This window comes from Equus caballus, chromosome 15 (genome assembly GCF_041296265.1).
Source record: "Equus caballus isolate H_3958 breed thoroughbred chromosome 15, TB-T2T, whole genome shotgun sequence".
Taxonomy (NCBI): domain Eukaryota; kingdom Metazoa; phylum Chordata; class Mammalia; order Perissodactyla; family Equidae; genus Equus; species Equus caballus.
In genome coordinates, this window is record NC_091698.1 from 16,531,940 (window position 1) to 16,549,727 (window position 17,788).

The following is a 17,788-nucleotide window of genomic DNA, read 5'->3' on the forward strand; positions in this document are numbered from 1 at the left end:
ATCTTCCTCAAAATAAAGGATGTGATTCAATTAGGCAGCATATTGTAGGAGTGAAGAACACAAACAGTGGATCCAGACTGCCGGAGTTTAAATCCTGGCTGAACCACTAACCGGCTGTGTGACTCTGGGCAAGCTGCTTAACCTCTCTGTGCCTCATGAGAGTCCACACTTATTCTGCTTTGGCTGTTTGTTCTAGCTCGTAACATATAGGCCCCATGTTCACAGTTCCTACCACTGCTCTCTTTGCTTTGCTCTCACAGGACTGTCCCTTTAAAAAAATGAGTCTTTTTGAAATTAGGGAATGAAAAAGGCAAGGTCCTAAAAGGAGAACTGTTACAACTGCTCCGACATCCCAAGTCCACCACAGAGCTGCAGACAGAACCTCCAACAGGCTTCCTAAGCCAGGCTTCATCCCTAACAAGAGAAGACACAGCACAGGGCAGACTGGGCGCCTGAAGGGCTTAAGGCCCCGACTGACGCCTTTTGATCGGTGTCCTGGAGCAAGTCATCATAGTAAGAGTTGAGATTCCTTTCTTCCAAAAAGCAGGAGAAGTGCGTGCTATTGTGAATAAAAGTATATCAGGCAAGCCAATTTTAGGAAGAAAAAGTCAGAAATTGAGTTCCTCGAAACGAGAATCTGAAGATTAGGAAATGGCATCCCTTGATACCGTCCACAGTGCCAATCTCTTCAGGCCCTGGGGTGCTCACCGAGCGTGAGGACTACTGCAAGTGGAGGGCTTCTGTTGCTCTGAGGAGCTGCCTCTTTGCTACAGTGTGTAGAAATGGCCAAACACAGTCATGGCTCAATTTCGGAGCCTAGGAGAAAGGCCACAAGTTGATCCCAAGTAAAACTCTAGGATGTAAAATGAGCAAAAATCAAAAATCATAAGTTCAGAAGAATCAAACTTCCATTAAAACTGCCTTTCTAGGTAACGACACGTTACAACCCAAAATTGGTTTAAAATACAATAAGCCTGTAAGAAATGTTCATGCTCCAAATTAGTAGTGTTTAAACAAAATGCCTAAGAATCCTGGGGCCCCACCACCTGCACCGGGAAGAGGGTTTGCCCAGTGTGGGAGAGGACGAACTGCAGCCCAGACTGGCTCTGCTTTTAACTGTTCTAGGTTTTTAGGTTTTGCAGTTCTGTAAAAATTCCCTTGGGGGGTGGGGGGAGAAGAATCCTGCTGCTTTAAAAACAGCTCAGCATTAGAAACTCAGCTGATGGTCTCACTTCCAGTCAAGCGCAAATGTTGGAAACCCTCACTTGCCGATCTGTACTGGTTTGTCAGAAACTGCTTCCGGGCGAGTGGGTCAGCAGATAAGCACCTTCTCTAGTTGGATAGTTTCCTCCCGACCAGTCTTCCCTTCTCAGGTTTCAGCCTTCCTGAGTAATCAGGATTCCGTGTAAGAGGAAATGAGGGAAGAAATCTCTTTGTAAAACATCTTTCCACTAAATCACTCATCATAAATTGGTCTTTCCTGTTATGTATTTTGCGATAGAGAAAAAAGAACACATTTGGGAAATTCAAACTAAGAAGGAGAGAGAAAGAAATCTGAATTATCAACAAAGACCTCACACTCTAAATGTGTACTAGGCCAGGTTGAGGAAGGCTGCACACCAAGTCCCTGGTCCTTGGGTCAGTCCATCCCAGCTTGTAATATTTCTGGAATTATATCACTCTATAACTGTTGGTTCCATTTCGCTCCACAAGTATTTTCTTAGGGGAGAAATTAAGATAATCCTTTTACTGGAGATACTCTGAGATGTCACAAAGTTAGATTAGGAGCCACTACAGTGGCTCTATAAGTTGATGTGAGGGCCTCTGGGTTGAATGGGCATTTCCCCCTGGAAATGGCATTTAATCAGCCTTCTCATGCCACCAATGACCTGGTCATCTTACAAATATTTCTTCATGTGTACTGGAGGATGATTGGAGATACTGCTAATTTATGAAAACCAACAGATTTCACTTTGAAGGTTTAACTACAACACCAAATTTAAAGATCACTAATCATACATAACCCATAAATTTGTAAAATCTCTCTAAATTTTCCTGGTCTGAAAATGAGAAAAGAACCATGATAGCTGTCTTCAAGTTCTATCTAAAACACTGTGAAGATTGTATTCACTCCTGGAACTAGGACATGGTGTGGTCTACACAGCATGCCATACATTGTAGACTTTCCATAAATATTCATTGATAATTGAATGAAACAGCAGTGACGCCATATACAAGAGAGCATGACCTACCAGATTTTTAAAATATCATTCCTAGGGCACCATTTCAGGTTCAGTGAGAGTCAGGGCATCACAGTGGAGAAGAACACAGCTGTGGAGATGAGCAGGCCTGAGATAAAATCCTGATTTGACTACTTATCCACCAGTTAACTGTGGGCAAAGTCTCTGAGCCTCATCATGGCCATACATAAATTGGAAATAAAAATACCTAACTTGCAGGGTTTGTGTGAGAATCAAATGAAAGAAAAAGAATAAGAACAATTGTTTGTAAAACATCTAGTATAGTGCATAGCTCATAACACGGGTTTAATATTTAGGAATAAAAATATAACTCATAAATCTTCTAAAATTAGCAATTATAGGGCATTTCTTGATGCATAAAGGACAACATTCCAGGCATCGTAAAGGAATGTGAAGTACCACAAGCCAGGTGGACCCCCACCTTTGAGAGACTCACAAGAAACCGGGAAGCAGCACCTCGACTTGTGGTGGTGGTGGAAAGGAACACCACTGTTATTGGTTTAACATGTTTGCATTGTTTCTATTAGGACCATGATCACTATCTTCTGATAGAGATAACATTTAAAAATGAATAATTTTTATAATCATTAATATTTAAAACTTATTTAAAATTAAAATGCAGAAGTATAACATTTGAATAGATAAAAATGAATTTCAGTTTGGGGAACCAGTTCTAATCAGCACACAGAAAACATATCTTGCCTTCTGCTAAATGAGGATGATATTTTCATTACAAATAGTTGAGTGATGAACTATCCAAGAGTGGTATACTTATTTTCCCTTGTGCCAATTTAAACAAGAAAATCTAAGCTTTCTCTAGGGTCCTTCTTAAGTGAACTCTTTCTAGAAATACTTTCTAATTAAATTTATGGCATAAAAATTAACTCTGACTACAGTCAAATTCTGAGACAGGACTGTAACGACTTTTGTTTCATGTAGTCTAAGACCTCAGTAACCCAGGGCACATGCCCATTTAGATCAGCTTCTATTACCACAGTGAAGTTCACTGCCTATTTGTGAAAAGATGCCCTCATTGTTTAGGGCTGTGGTTCTCAACCAGGGTGATTTTGCTCCTCAGGGGATATCTGGCAATGTATGGAGATATTTTTGGTTGTCACAACTGGGGATCTAGTGGGTAGAGACTAGAGATGTTACTAAACATCCTACAATGCACAGGACAGCCCCCACAACAAAGATCCAGCTCAAAACGTCAGTAGTGCTGAGGAGGAGGAGCCCTGGTTTAGAGTGCGTAAGCACTACTTTTCTGAAGTTGTACCCACTGGGAAGTGGAGGAAAAGAGTGGGCTAACTTACTGGGTAATGTACATGCTACCTTGATTCAAACTCATAACACTATGAGACATGTGTGATTCTCGCCTTGTTAGAGAAAACTCACATTCAGAAAGATTATATAACTTGCACCAAAACCAGTGGAACTGGGATTCAAACCCATGGCTGTCAGATCCCAAATCTGTACTTCTTCCTCTGTATCCACAACCTCTCAGGCATAGCAATAGAGAATACAACCTAGAATTCTTACATTATCTTGCGGGTTTCTATCAGAACTCAAAAATCATGGTTGAACAATAACCCTGGCTTCTCTGCCAACACAACATGTGACCTTTACTTCAGAATTGCTCACTTGAACAGGGATGAAGAGCTGATTTTATTGGACATGGAACAATGACATTATAGCCTGGTACTACTGGGTGCCTTTTTGACCACGTACCAATAAAATGAATCCACCCTCTATCCCCACTGTGCAAATCTGAGGAAAATGTCGAGGTCCGGCAAAGTCCTAATTATGGATACACACTTCCTAAGACATCTTAGGCTGCATAGTTTCATTGATGGCTTCTCTCAGTCAGCAAATACTCAGAGCACCCTCAAAAGGGAAGGCCCTACGCTGGGAGGTGCTGTAGATATACGTACTAACAGTGTGCAAAACCACCTCCTGAAAATTTTCTAAAAACCAGTATTAGCCATTTATTAAGCTTTTCTCACATGCCAGGCACTGTGCTATAAAGCACTTTAAACACCATCTATTACAATTTTCAGTGGATTCTGGGGGGAAAATTCCGTCCTCAGGTAGATTTAACTTTTCCATATTACCAAGCACTTCGTAAGACTGTGAAGTTTTTGTATCTAACTTTCAATGACTTGATCTTGATCAGTCTAGTCTAATCCACTGTAGCACAAGTTCCCTGAAGACTGCATCTATTTGGTTCATCATCCTACCCTAGAACATAACATGGTGCCTGGCACATTGTAACTGCCTAGCTAATATTATCAATATTTGTTGAATGGATGGATAGGTCAATAAATGAATGAACAAACGTCACTCCCCCAATCTCAGGGAAGTCAGACCCCTGGAGCTCCTTAGTCTCCTCCAGTCTGTGGAGGAGACTCAGTCTTGCCCCGTCTTGCATGACCTTGGTACTTTTGAAGGGTGCTGGTCAGGTGTTTTGCAGAGTGCTCCTCATTATGGGTTTGTCTCATGAGTAGACTAAGGTCATAGATTTGGGGGAAGACTACCACAGAGGTAATAATGTGCTCTATTTGTTGCAGCATCTTGGGAGTACATGACTTCTTACTGATGTTAACCTTGATTACTTGGTTAATATCTGCCAGGTTTCTCCACTGCAAAGTTAGTACTTTACCCCTGCTACATCCCTGTTAGAAGTGAGTCATTAAGTCCAGCCCATACTCAAGGGGAAGAGAATTATGCTCCTTTTCTTTTCTTTTTAATGTATGCTCTTGGAAATAGAATTTACAGTTATTTGAATCATTTAAACAAACTGGAGGGAGGAGAGCTTTTAATTCAAGAAATGATACTCCAATACCCAAAGTGAGTATATTAAGATCCCAACTTGATATAACATGTCACTCAATCACAGAACATTTTGGTAATGCCAGTATCCCCAAAATCACCTCTTAACTATAACTCCTCCATTGCCCCTTTTCCTCTAAAACACAAAAATTAGAAGTAACTTCATTCAGTGTCATATGTCTACAACTTACTTTCAAATTATTTGGCAAAAAATGGGTGTGGTGTGTGTGTGAGATGCATAGGGTACACAATATTCATTATATTATTCTTTCAACTTTACTGTAGGTTTTAAATAAAAAGTAACTTCAGGGGTCGGCCTGGTGGCCGAGTGGTTAAGTTTGCGCGCTCTGCTTCAGCGGTCCAGGGTTTTGCCGTTCGGATCCTGAGCACAGACATGGCACTGCTCATCAGGCGATGCTGGGGCGGTGTCCCACATGCCACAACTAGAAGGACCCACAATGAAAATATACAATTATGTACTGGGGAGATTTGGGGAGAAAAAGCAAAAAAAAAAAAAAAAAGAAAGTAAGTTTATTCAACACCACTACATTGGCCTGAACCAACATATCAAGTCAGTGGACCACATATGGTACTGAAAACACATCATGGCTCAGGAGTTCTACTCATGGTTGTATCCACAACTGAAATCTCCTGTTTCCACTTAAGAATGCATTTCTTTCATTCGCCGCTCTGCATGCAGGCATGATAAAGCTTGGACAATGTTCATGAGATGAACAATAGGAATTGGGTAAAGAGTACCAAGATTTTGAAGTATAGCCTGCAAATGTTTACTTTAGAAAATGCCTGACCTAGTTCCTAGTTGGTATATTAGCAATGTATACTATGCAAGTACTGTATACATACCACTGTATTTATTAAGCATCTAATAGTCATCAAATGCTGTAAAACAAGTCATAGAGGTAATGAATTAATTAGGACAGTCCTTGTACCTAAGGTATTCAAAGTTTGACGGGAAGAAGATAAACATATAAATAAATAGCTATACTAAAATGTGTAAATGCTCTCCATACTAAAGGTATAAACAAAGTGCTGTGTGGAATCAGAGAGGATAAGTGAAATGAAACAGATGGGATAGGCTGAAAGCACCACTAATGATGTCTTGTGTTAAGAAACACCTTGCGTAAAGTAGTCCTTACTGACGACAGAAGCTGCAAAGCATAAGAATCTTTAAGTTCTACCCTACATTCTTCAGTGGTGATGGATTACAAGCTTAATGGCAACCCTTAAGTTCACTTTTTAAACCACATAATCTAGTGGGATTCAAATTCACCTTGAGTAAGGAGCCAATGTGGTTAATAATCCTGCTTGCTGCTAAATCACTCTTAAGGAGGTGCAGATGAGCCAGAAAGACCTGCGCTCAGTCAGCTCAGCTCAGACACCCATCCCAGTGAGTGGGCAGGAAACAACATCCAACTCTAACCTGTCTTCGTGGCTCAAGGGAATCTGTCCTGGCTCTCTGATCCAGAACATCAGGAAATTCCACAGTAAAGTGGATCCCATTTTCAGGGGCGAGTGAGTGCAGAGAACCCCCCTGTAAGTCTTCACAGCTAGTTTTCTAGAGAAGAGAGTAGGGACTGTGGAAATGAGGGAAGGATGATGTTTTAATGACAAGACAAAATCAATATCAAAGATATAGAGTGGAAAAGACGCATTTGCTATTGTTACCAAGACTGAAGCACGTAAGTCATGTTTCAAATGGAAAGCAAACGAGGTAAGTTTTTGAGCTTCCTTTTCTGGAAAACAATTGATTGCTGGACATAACTGAAAATGCAGATTATTTCTTGGAAGTCTTGGATAGCTTTGTCTCTATATCATTCAACCAAAGGAAAAGCTGTATTCTCCACATGCAGGTTTACAAATCCCTGGCCTGAAAAAAGGGTTTTAATTGTAAATGTAGCTAAAAATAGCACTCTTCCTCAGGACCCAAGGGAGCTTAACTGGGCAACAGCCCATTACAGGCAGACCCCGGAGACACTGCAGGTTCTGTTCCAGAGCACCACAGTAAAGCGCATAACACAATAAAGCACGTCACAAACATTTCTTGGTTTCCCAGTGCATATAAAAGTTATGTTTACACTATACTGTAGTCTATTAACTGCGCAACAGCATTATGTCTAAAAAGAAATGTATACCTTAATTAAAATATACTTTATTGCTAAAAAATGTTGACCACCATCTGAGCCTTCAGCGAGTCATAACCTTTTTGCTGGTGGAGCCTCCTGCCTCGATGTTGATGGTGCTGACTGATCAGGGTGGTGGTTGCTGAAGGTGGGGGTGGCTGCGGCAAGTTCTTAACATAAGACAACAGTGAGGTTTGCCACACTGATTGACTCTGCTTCATGAACGATTTCTCTGTAGCATGCGATGCTGTTTGACAGCATTTTACCCACGGTAGAATTTCTTTCAAAATTGGAGTCAATCCTCTCAAACCCTGCTGCTGCTTTATCAACTGAGTTCATGTAAATTCTAAATCCTTTGTAGTTATTTCAACAATCTTCACACCATCTTCACCAGGAGTCAATTCCATCTCAGGAACCCACTTTCTTTGCTCACCCTTAAGAAGTAACTCCTCTTCTGTTAAGGTTTTCTCATGAGATGGCAGCAATCCAGTCACATCTTCAGGCTCCACTTCTAGTTCTAATTTTCTTGCTGTTTCCACTACATCTGCAGTTACTTCCTCTACTGAAGTCTTGAAACCTCAAAGTCATCCATGAAGGCTGGAATCATCTTCTTCCAAACTTCTGTTAATGTTGATATTTTGACCTCTTCCCGTGAATCACAAATGTTCTTAATGGCATCTAGAATGGTGAATCCTTTCAAGAAGGTGTTCAACTGACTTTGCCCAGGTCCATCAGAGGAATCACTACCAATGGCAGCTACAGGCTTATGAAAAGTTTTTTTCTTTTTTTTTTTTTTGGTGAGGAAGATTGGCCCTGAGCTAACATCTGTTGCCAATCTTCCTCTTTTTTGCTTGAGAAAGATTAGCCTTGAGCTAATGTCTGTGCCAATCTTCTATTTTGTATGTGGGTCACTGCCGCAGCATGGCTTGATGAATGGTCCGTGCCTAGGATCTGAACCCGTGAAAGCTGGGCCACTGAGCAGAGAGTGCAAACTTAACCACGACACCACTAAGCCAGCCCCTGAAGAGTATTTCTAAATAATAAGACTTGAAAGTTGAAATGATTCCTTGATCCATGGGCTACAGAATGGATGTTGAGTTAGCAGGCATGAAAACAACATTAACCTCATTGTACATCTCCATCAGACCTCTTGGGTGACCAAGTGCATTGTCAATGAGCAGTTATACTTTGAAAGGAATCCCTTTTTCTGAGCAGTAGGTCTCAACAGCGGGCTTAAATTATTCAGTAAACAATGTTGGAAACAGACGTGCTGTCATCCAGGCTTTGTTGTTCCGTTTATAGAGCACACATAGAATAGATTTAGCATAATTCTTAAGGGTCTGAGGATTTCTGGAATGGTAAATGAGCATTGGCTCCACCTTAAAGTCGCCAGCTGCATGAGCCCCTAATAAGAGAGACAGCCTGTTCTCTGAAACTGTGAAGCCACGCATTGACTTCTCCTCTCTAGCTACGAAAGTCCCAGACGACATCTTCTTCCAATAAAGACTGTTCCATCTGCATTGAAAATCTGCTGTTTAGTGGAGCCACCTTCATTGAGTCTCTCAGCCAGATTTTCTGGATAACCTGCTGCAGCTTCTCCATCAGCGCTTGCTGCTTCGCCTTGCATGTTTGTTATGGAAGTGGCTTCTTTCCTTACACCTCATGAACCAACCTCTGCTAGCTTCAGACTTTCCTTCTGCAGCTTCCTCCCCTCTCTCAGCCTTCATAGAATTGAAGAGAGTTAGGGCCTTGCTCTGGATTAGGCTGTGACTTAGGGGAACGTTGTGGTGGTTTGATCTTCTATCCGGACCAATAAGACTTCCTCCGTATCAGCAATGAGGCTGTTTCACTTTCTTACCATTCATGTGTTCACTGGAGTAGCACTTTTAATTTCCTTCAAGAACTTTCCTTTGCATTCATAACCTGGCTGTTTGACACAAGAGGCCTAGCTTTTGGCCTGTCTCGGTTCTCGACATGCCTTTCTTCCTAAGCTTAATCATTTCTAGCTTTTGATTTAAAGTAAGAGATGTGCGACTCTTCCTTTCATTTGAACACTTCAGAGGCCATTGTCAGGTAATTAATTGGCCTAATTTCAATATTGCTGTGTCTCAGGGAGTAGGCAGGCTCAAAGAGAGGGAGAGAGACGAGGGAATGGCTGGTTGGTGGAGCAGTCAGAACACACACAACGTTTATTGATTAAGTTTGCCGTCTTATACAGGCGTGGTTCATGGTGCTCCAGAACAACTACAACAGTAACAGCAAAGATCACTGATCACAGATCACCATAACAAATACAATAATAATGGAAAAGTTTGAAATACGGCCGGAACTACCAGAACGTGACACAGAGACATGAAGTACGCAAATGCTGGTGGAAAAATGGCACCTACAGACTTGCTCGATGCAGGGTTGCCACAAACCTTCAATCTGTAAAAAATGCAGTATTTGCGAAGCACAATGAAACGAGGTATGCCTGTCCTAGACTAGTTCTGGATAATCCTAACATCTTCTAGAATAATATCAGACGACCCAGGGAGGGTATTTATAGTCCAGAAGGAAAGATGAGTGAGAGGTGGCAGGAGAACAAGTGTGAGTCATGCTTTATTCCGTCCACTCAGGCGCTGCCGGAGCCTGCCCTCTGACTAAGCACAAGTGGCAGGGCAGCGACGGTACCCACACATGAACTAGGAGCTTAGGAGGTGAGGGCAACGACTCCAAAGCGGCAGGCGGATGGACAAGGTAGGAAAAAGAAAGTGATAGAAAGGGAACAGCAGGCCAGGGAAATAACAAAAATGTTTGGGAAAACACAGCCTGCCTTTCTCTTTTGAGGTCTTCTCTATTGTTCCTCTGGAATCTCTCCTAAGGCCTTTGCCATAACTACTCATTTCAATAAACATGTCTTAGATTTGAAAAGAATATGTAAGGGAAAGAATACCACATTGGACATTAGGAGATCAAATGAGGTTCTCATCCCATTCATATCACCAATCTGCTGTGATATCAGGACATTTCAACCTCTCTGGGCCTCAAGTGAAAAGAAAACGTAGAGGTAAGATAAGAAGGGGTTTACAGAGTGTGAGGACTGATGTTCCCTCTGGAGGCAGAGTCTGCGATTCCCTTCAAGGTGCTCTGGAGTCTCCCCTCCTTCCTTGCAGTCCTGGCACCCCTCCACTGTGCTGACTTAGAGACCTGAGAGGCTGTGTCAAGACTCTGAAGAAGCAGGTCCTTCGATCCTTTTACTCGATTGAGTAACTCCCCCCTCTCCCTTTCTCTTCCTGCTGCCTCAGCCCCTAGGGATTTCTTTTTCTTCTTCATGAATCTAGTGGCCACTCTCCTTACCAATGGTGGACCCACCCACAAGCTCAGGAGAGATCTGTGACCTTGATGTCTAGATTCACAGCCACTACAGCCCCTCTCCCCTCCTGCGGTTGGACTGCTTCTCTCCTGCTCCTGTCTCACCTCAGCTGTCACTTGCCATTCCCATCCCAAAGCCATCACCCTTGACGGGAAAGAGATTCCCAATACCCAGGGAAGGAGATAGGAAGAAGTGAAAGAAAAGAGAAAAAGAACTCCTATTCCTATTGCCAGGGTTTTTGTTGTAGGGAATGTATGTTTCTGAGACACGGTAGGAGCTCAAAAAGTGTGTTCTAGTGAATAAAATGGTGTTTCCTAATGAAAGCTCTTACAGCTGTTTCCCAGAGTTACTTTACTATCCACATAGTAGTTCTGTATTTCAGGTGCCATGACGGCATAAATAGCTTTCCTGCAGGCTAGCCTGGGAGCCTCACTCTCAGGAGGCATTGTTTCTACGGGAAAATGCTGTCTGAGAGGCAAACAATTGACTTACTAATGATCTTTAAAAACCACCTTTCCTTCCTCAGGAATGGCTTTTAAAACAGAGAAATTAAAAAATCAAGGCAGAAGAAATCAAAGAGCAGCCACCTTTGGCTGTAACATAATTCTATGTACATATATTACCAGATAGAGACACACATATGAATAACATATAGATACACAAATATGTAAGGACCAACTTGGTAAAAGTAAATGATCTAATTGATCTCACACGCACATGTGCACACACACACTCACATCACTCTTATTTTCATTAACAGCATGCAGTCAGCTTCGCTAGACCAGTCCCAAAAGTAGACTATTTTGTGAAAAGGAGGTTTCAGTTATGGTAAGAATAAAAACAAAGGAAGTGAAGACCACGTGGTAATATTGGAGGATCAAGAAAACCAAGTATTTGGAAAAGAATATAAGACATACAGGAGAGCTAAATACAAGCAAGGTATCCCCCCAAATACTCGTTCCCAAACAAGATCCTCCTTAGAACATGAATCCATGGAAGTTACCACTCATCGCCTCAAAGTTGTGGAGCAGGTAACAGATATCTTCCTTTAAAGAGGATGTTTAGTGGTCCTCTGAGGAGGCAGGACACAGAGGCAGGAATCAGGAGGTATGTGTAGGGGAGAAGGCAAGTGGGGACCTGGGTGGAGAAGCCAGAAAAACTGTGGCTGAAGCGTATGAAAAGGTTTTGTCTGCTGAGCTGAACTGCTCAGCTCTGATGGGTCAAGTCACGAGGTACCGGGGGGGCGGTTCTGAAAGAGGAAGATGAAATAAACAGTATAAATGGTGGGGACTGTCAGGGCATTCCATACCTGAGCCATCACAGACCTGACAAGTACCAAACACCTGGCAGTGTTCCTGCCCCTTCAAGGTAACCTTTGATACTGAAATCTAAAATGAAGAAGGATGCCTCAAACAAGGAAGGGAAGGAGAGGGAGCAGAGGGGAATGGTACCTCTCTGCTCTGTCCAGGTTGACTCACCTCATAGAACAGGCCCTCTGGGAACTGCTGGAAGCACTGAGCACACACGAAGCACTGCTCATGGTACAGCTCGCCATTACTGTTCACGATCTTCTCGGCGGGCGCAAAACCCCCCTTGCAGCGCTCACAAGTGGCGTTGGCAAGGGCATTGGCCATGTTGCTGAAACACACAAAAGACAGGCCGTCACAGACTGTCAAGCTTTTCTTAGATATAAGACCAAATGACACAAAGAACTGAGCAGCAAATTCTACCTGTTCACAAAAATCGTATTTTATCTATCATAAAGCCCAATTTCTTGCTTGGGTCTTAAGTACTCAACTCAAACTGTTCCCATCTCTTTGTCCTAGTATCTCAGGTTCTGAAAGGGCCTCCTGCTCGGAATCTGCTTTTCTTTAACAATCCTGACAGTCCTCCTGCTAAACATACTATGGCCAGTGCCCACTCTCTATGGGAACTAGGGATAGAGATGAGAGTCAACAGTCAGCCTCAAGGAGCTCGTAAGTAGCTTAAATAAAACATCCCCAAGTCAACATCTCAAAGCCAATTTTTCTCCCTTCTGAGAACAGAATCTAAACTGTACATCCACTGAATGCCATGGCATAGCCTAGTCACTGATCATCCCTTTGGCTATAACCTGTTGAAAGCATCTGCTTAAGTAACTCTTAAAACTAGCCAAGATGCCTTAGTCCTACAATCTAATTAGTAAAAAAAAAAAAAAAATTTGGACACTAATATTATAAATATCTTATTATCTATATCTTATTTATCTACCTATTATCTCTAAGTATCTTAAAATCACCGAATTTTACATTATGAAGGTCATTTTACAGAGAATGAAACGGAGGTTCAGAGAGGTGGACCAGACTCCAGGTCCCCTGCTCACAAGATTACAACCGAATTGCAATACCAATTTCAAACACGTGAGAGGAGGTGACAGGGGCACCACCACACTTCACAGGTGAGGAAAATGAAACTCAGGCAGTCAAGGAACCAGACAAGCCCAGTGACTTGGTGACTCCCTCGCCAGTCATTTTCCTACACCTGGAAAAACACAGGAGGCATTCAATCAATGGTCCCAAGTTGCACCTACCCACCGTGTAGTTTAGAAGAAGAAAAGCGTTATCATCAAGCATATAACAGATGATTATTTATTCTCTAACGAGCCCCCTGGATTTCACGTCAAGAACTGTTCTGTTTCTGAAAGGCCTTGGAGCGGAGAAGGTCCCCTAAGCAGAGCAGTCAGTAGTCAGCTGTCCTTCATAATGTGGCAAGTTTATTTCAGACGCCCACTCAGAACAAGCTCTCCCTGTGTATCTGGTCCCCTGTGCCACTTCTGACCACCCGGATATTGAAACGATCTACTTGTGAAGTTACTGCCCACGTTCCCCTGAATCTCCTCAATTGCCCCGTGAGGCAGGCAGGATGGGGGTCTCCATTTACAGACACATTAACTGCCTTGTCCCATAGCAGTTTCTGAGTTTTGCTCTTTCCTTAGCAAAAGGGTTTGAAAAAACCATCCCACCCCAACGGACGACAACTGTGCCTCCTTCCGCCAAAAGATTCCAAAGAACAGTCTTCCTATTTTGTAGCCTTGCCATAACTACCCCATGCAGAAGTACCGTGTTCATAACCCAGTACCCATCAAAACTCAACTTGACTTCATGGGCTTAAATAGAGAATTAAAACGTCACCAAAAAAAAAAAAAAAAAAAAGGAAGGAAGGGAGGAAGGGAGACCGCCTCATTGTTTGGCAAACCTAGCCTAAGTCTCATATGAAAACAAATTTTCTACTTTGTCATCTCAAAGTCACTGTGAGTCAGGCAGAAAAGTCCATAAAGCCCCTTCTTCAGCGGGCTTTGCTATAAGCCTGACGAACTGTGGCCGTTTCAGCAAAACTCCTGGAAAGGTTTGTGCTTCCCCCTTTCTCTTGACCAAAAGCCACAGGTGTCCCTTGATGAAGAATGGTAAGCCCACACCTGCCCCAGCAGTTCTTAGTACTGTTTGAGGATAAAATAAGAAAAAATATATAAAACCACTTTGGAAGCCAGCAGATGCTACTAAAATATAAAGCACTATTATTAATTTTAATCCTCTCAAAAGATTCACCAAATCCTCAATGATTTTAATAGAACTCTAAAAAAGCTGAAAAAGAAGAACATTCTGGAATGTCTTGATTCATGATTACCTAGATCTGTGGTTCTCAAAGTGTAGGGACCCCCATGACCCTTTCATGGGTTTGGAAGGCCCTCTCTTTTCAATTACATCTCTGTGGGAGGCCATATTTTCTTTCTTTATTTTATCTAAAATAATATATTACAATAGGATGAATGCAGACACAGATATGAGAAACTGCCCTTTATTAAGACAGATATTAATAAGATTTGCAAAAATGTAATACACTGCCACTTTTCCCACCAACCTTTTGTCATTTATGTTTATTAATATTATTAATGTGTATGAGTTTGTTTTTTAAATTAATAAATATTAAAAAATTTTCTCAGCTTTATTTTCTACTACAGTTAATATTGATAAACAAAAGCTCTCTGGGGACCTCAGTAATTTTTAAGAGTGTAAAGGGGTCACAAGATCAGCACATTTATCACTGACTTGTTTATACTCATTATACTACAGACTGTTTATATTCAAATAGTCAAACAATTAGAAAATAGGTAGACACATTATAAAAACAAGCATATAAGTTTTTTCCCACACACGGGAAAAATAAACTAAGTTTTAGAGATAATATAATATGTATTTTTGAAGAGGTATTCCTTTTAATAACAAGGAGGAAAAGAAAGGAAACAGAACTTTAGAGGAAACTTTCAGAAAAAAAAAGACCAACAACCTCACCAACCTAGTGAGCTGTTTACACTTCCCTTTCCTCTCGTCTTTGACCCTCCAACACTACGTACTTTTTTTAATAGACTATGTTTTAGAGCAGTCTTAGGTTCACAGCAAAACTGAGCAGGAAGTTCAGAGATTTCCCACGTCCCCCCCCCAAACCCGCAGCCCCCTCACAGCGCCCCACCAAAGAGGAACCTTTGTCACAGCTGATGGGCTATGTCGACCTGTGTGAGTACAGTTGATTTCTGCCTTTAATACTATATCTGATAGAAGGTACTTTCTAAAAGTACGAATGATAGTTATAGCTGTCAGTTAGTTAGAATTAATTTGCTAATTTTTCAGAAAAGAATTTTCACGACAAAGTGTTGCTGACAAGAATACAGATGTGGGAGAACACAGATATGTGAGCGCCTTTAGCGGACACTCCACCCCTGGCTGCCGTGACTGACCGTGCTGACCGACTTCCACATCACCCACACACAGAAACCTGAGCCTGCCAGACTCAAGCGCCTCAGTTACCAAAGTACGTGCAACAAATATTCTGGCATTAAAATGCAAAAATGTGTAAATCTAAAAAGCATCCTGAGAGTTCACTCAGTATTTCAGTTATAGTATAATTACAATGGCCCAGTTACTCTTGTTAGGAAAACAAATGTGATCTGTGGCAGTACTAGACAGAACGGATTAACCGCAATAGACAATCAGGTCACTTAAACTCTCCTGAACCCTTACATGACAAATTGGGGATTTATAATAATTTCAAGATTCCAACTTTGAATGAGGTCAATAATCTTACAAGAGTTGGTCTAAATACTACTTTGCACTATTTTTTTTTAAACTGCTAAAACCCATTTAATAATATGAATTAGACTAACTTTTTAGAGTTAATGGCATGTTTTATTTACAAATACATATTTGCTAGTTACACAACATACTTATTTATTCATTCAGTCCTTTAGAGACTGTATTAAGAAACCCATTTAGCCTACTTCAAATTGTTGGTTGTTAAACATAACAAAAATGTGTATCTTTATCAACAGTCTGTAATTCAGTTTTTCACTGTTTCCTTCAACCTGATCCTTATCTATGGGAAGTTTTAGAGCATAAAATTTTCGTATTATACATCCTGACAATGAGGACTCGAAACCTCCCTCTTGTACTACCTAATGAAAGCCTGCTACTCTCAGGAGCCTACTGAAGACAAGGACATGCCTCCTCCTACTTGAAAGGTGGCATTTTCCTTCATATCTGCATTTCACCCCCGGCAGTCTACAGGAGGGGTCACCCACCTGCCTGCTGACGCAGCCCGGCGGCAGCAGCTCCCCAGCCCCCGACCCTCAGTCACCCTGGGAAGCCCCTGCTGAAAGTCGAGCAAATAGAACTGTAAACGGCTAGTGCCCAAGAGGACTAGATGTGGAAGAGGGGAGTTCCAGGAGAGGGGACACTTACAATTTCGCGTAAAAGTCACAAAACTCCTTGTAGACTTTTACGTCACTGTGCCTGCGCTGCAGCTTGGACACAGCCCTCTCGTCTTCATTGCCATTCGCCTGGTGGACACTGTTAAGGGCTGTCTGGGGGATTTCTTCGTTCTCTGGGATGACATAGGGGCGCGCCCTGCCCGGGAACGCCATCTGTGGGTGCTTGAGAGCTCGGAGCCCAGGGCAGAAAGTAGCGGGACAGGAGGTGGAAAAACAATATCCAGGCGCCCCTGCTTCCCCGCCAGGGTCACTCCCACTGTTCCCACACACGTCAGCCCCAGGCTTGCCAGGGTCGCTCCTGGCCCTTCACGTTAAGAGCTCCAGCAGCAAAGCAGTCAATGGGCGTGACAGTCCTGATTTACTGAGGTATTCTGGAAGCTCTAGAAAACATTCCACAGCATGGTGGCAGTCCTTGCTGGAGCGGCCTTCCCGGCAGACTCTGTCTACAAATGCTACTCCAGGGACAGAGGACTGCTGGGTAAGCTCCCAGAGAAAGAAATAGCCATGTCCCCTGGGTATCTGTCCCCAGGCTTCATCAACACTAACATCGTGCTCTCAACTGTGGTGGGCAGAGGAATCTCCTGGAGAGCTCGAAGAACACCCCCAAGCAATTCTGTGTTTCTAACAAGCTGTCTGGTGTGGTCAACGGTGCCGGCACACTCTGAGGGGCATAATGCCCAGGGCATGCTTGCCAGCTATGCCCTAGGCTGCCTTCCCCTGGGAGTCTGAGAGTTCCCAAAATTAAGAGCTACGTTTGACTTTTATTTATCCTAGTACTTGGCACATAGTAAGAGTTCGACACTGTTCAATGAATGGACACATGAGGAAATAGGAAAGAACTGGAGTTTAGTTAGAACTCTTTCTATTTGACCCCGCCGAATTCTGTCTTAGGGGAGTCAATGTTCCTTGGTCTTTATCATGACTAAGGATGCCACTGGCATTCTGCTGTACTCACTCCACACTACTGCCGTCATGTAACAGTATCAGCTGTGAAGGTGATGATGATGCAGTTTCACTGGCAATACAAGGGTTCAGAGTCTTCTCAAGTTTCAGCCCTTTCAGCACCAATGTACCACCCCACAAACACCAAGGTACCAAGGGGCACTTGAGAAAGGGAATCTTGAGAACAGGTAAAAGTTACACTCACCAACAGAGCAGATCACACCAGACATAGGAGAGCCATGAAATCAATAGCAAATAGATAAAATGTGGCTGAGGCTCTTGAGACCTAACTATGAATAATGATGCCCAAGTGTTAGTAAGTGCTTACTATCATATCCCGATAAGGTAGGTATTATTTACAGATGAGGAATAACTAGTAAGTAGGTGAAGACAAGATTTAAACCTACGTAGTCTGATTCTAGAGCCTATATTGTTTACTATGTGAGAAAATGGTTAAAGA

The 17,788-nt window shown here is 42.4% G+C and overlaps 1 protein-coding gene across 15 annotated transcripts in view; it reads right to left on the bottom strand.

Annotated features, from left to right (window-relative positions):
• Positions 1 to 17,788, bottom strand: part of LIMS1 (LIM zinc finger domain containing 1) — a 158,556-nt gene that overhangs the window by 14,235 nt on the left and 126,533 nt on the right. For 12 of the 15 annotated variants that reach the window (XM_070235017.1, XM_070235015.1, XM_023618458.2 and 9 more), the window contains one exon: positions 12,065 to 12,224. In XM_070235017.1, coding sequence (XP_070091118.1) covers positions 12,065 to 12,224 — 160 coding nt within the window. Of the gene's footprint in view, positions 1 to 12,064; positions 12,225 to 16,357; positions 16,693 to 17,788 lie in introns of those variants that run through there. The other 3 variants (XM_001501163.6, XM_070235013.1, XM_005599757.4) reach the window with 2 other exon arrangements.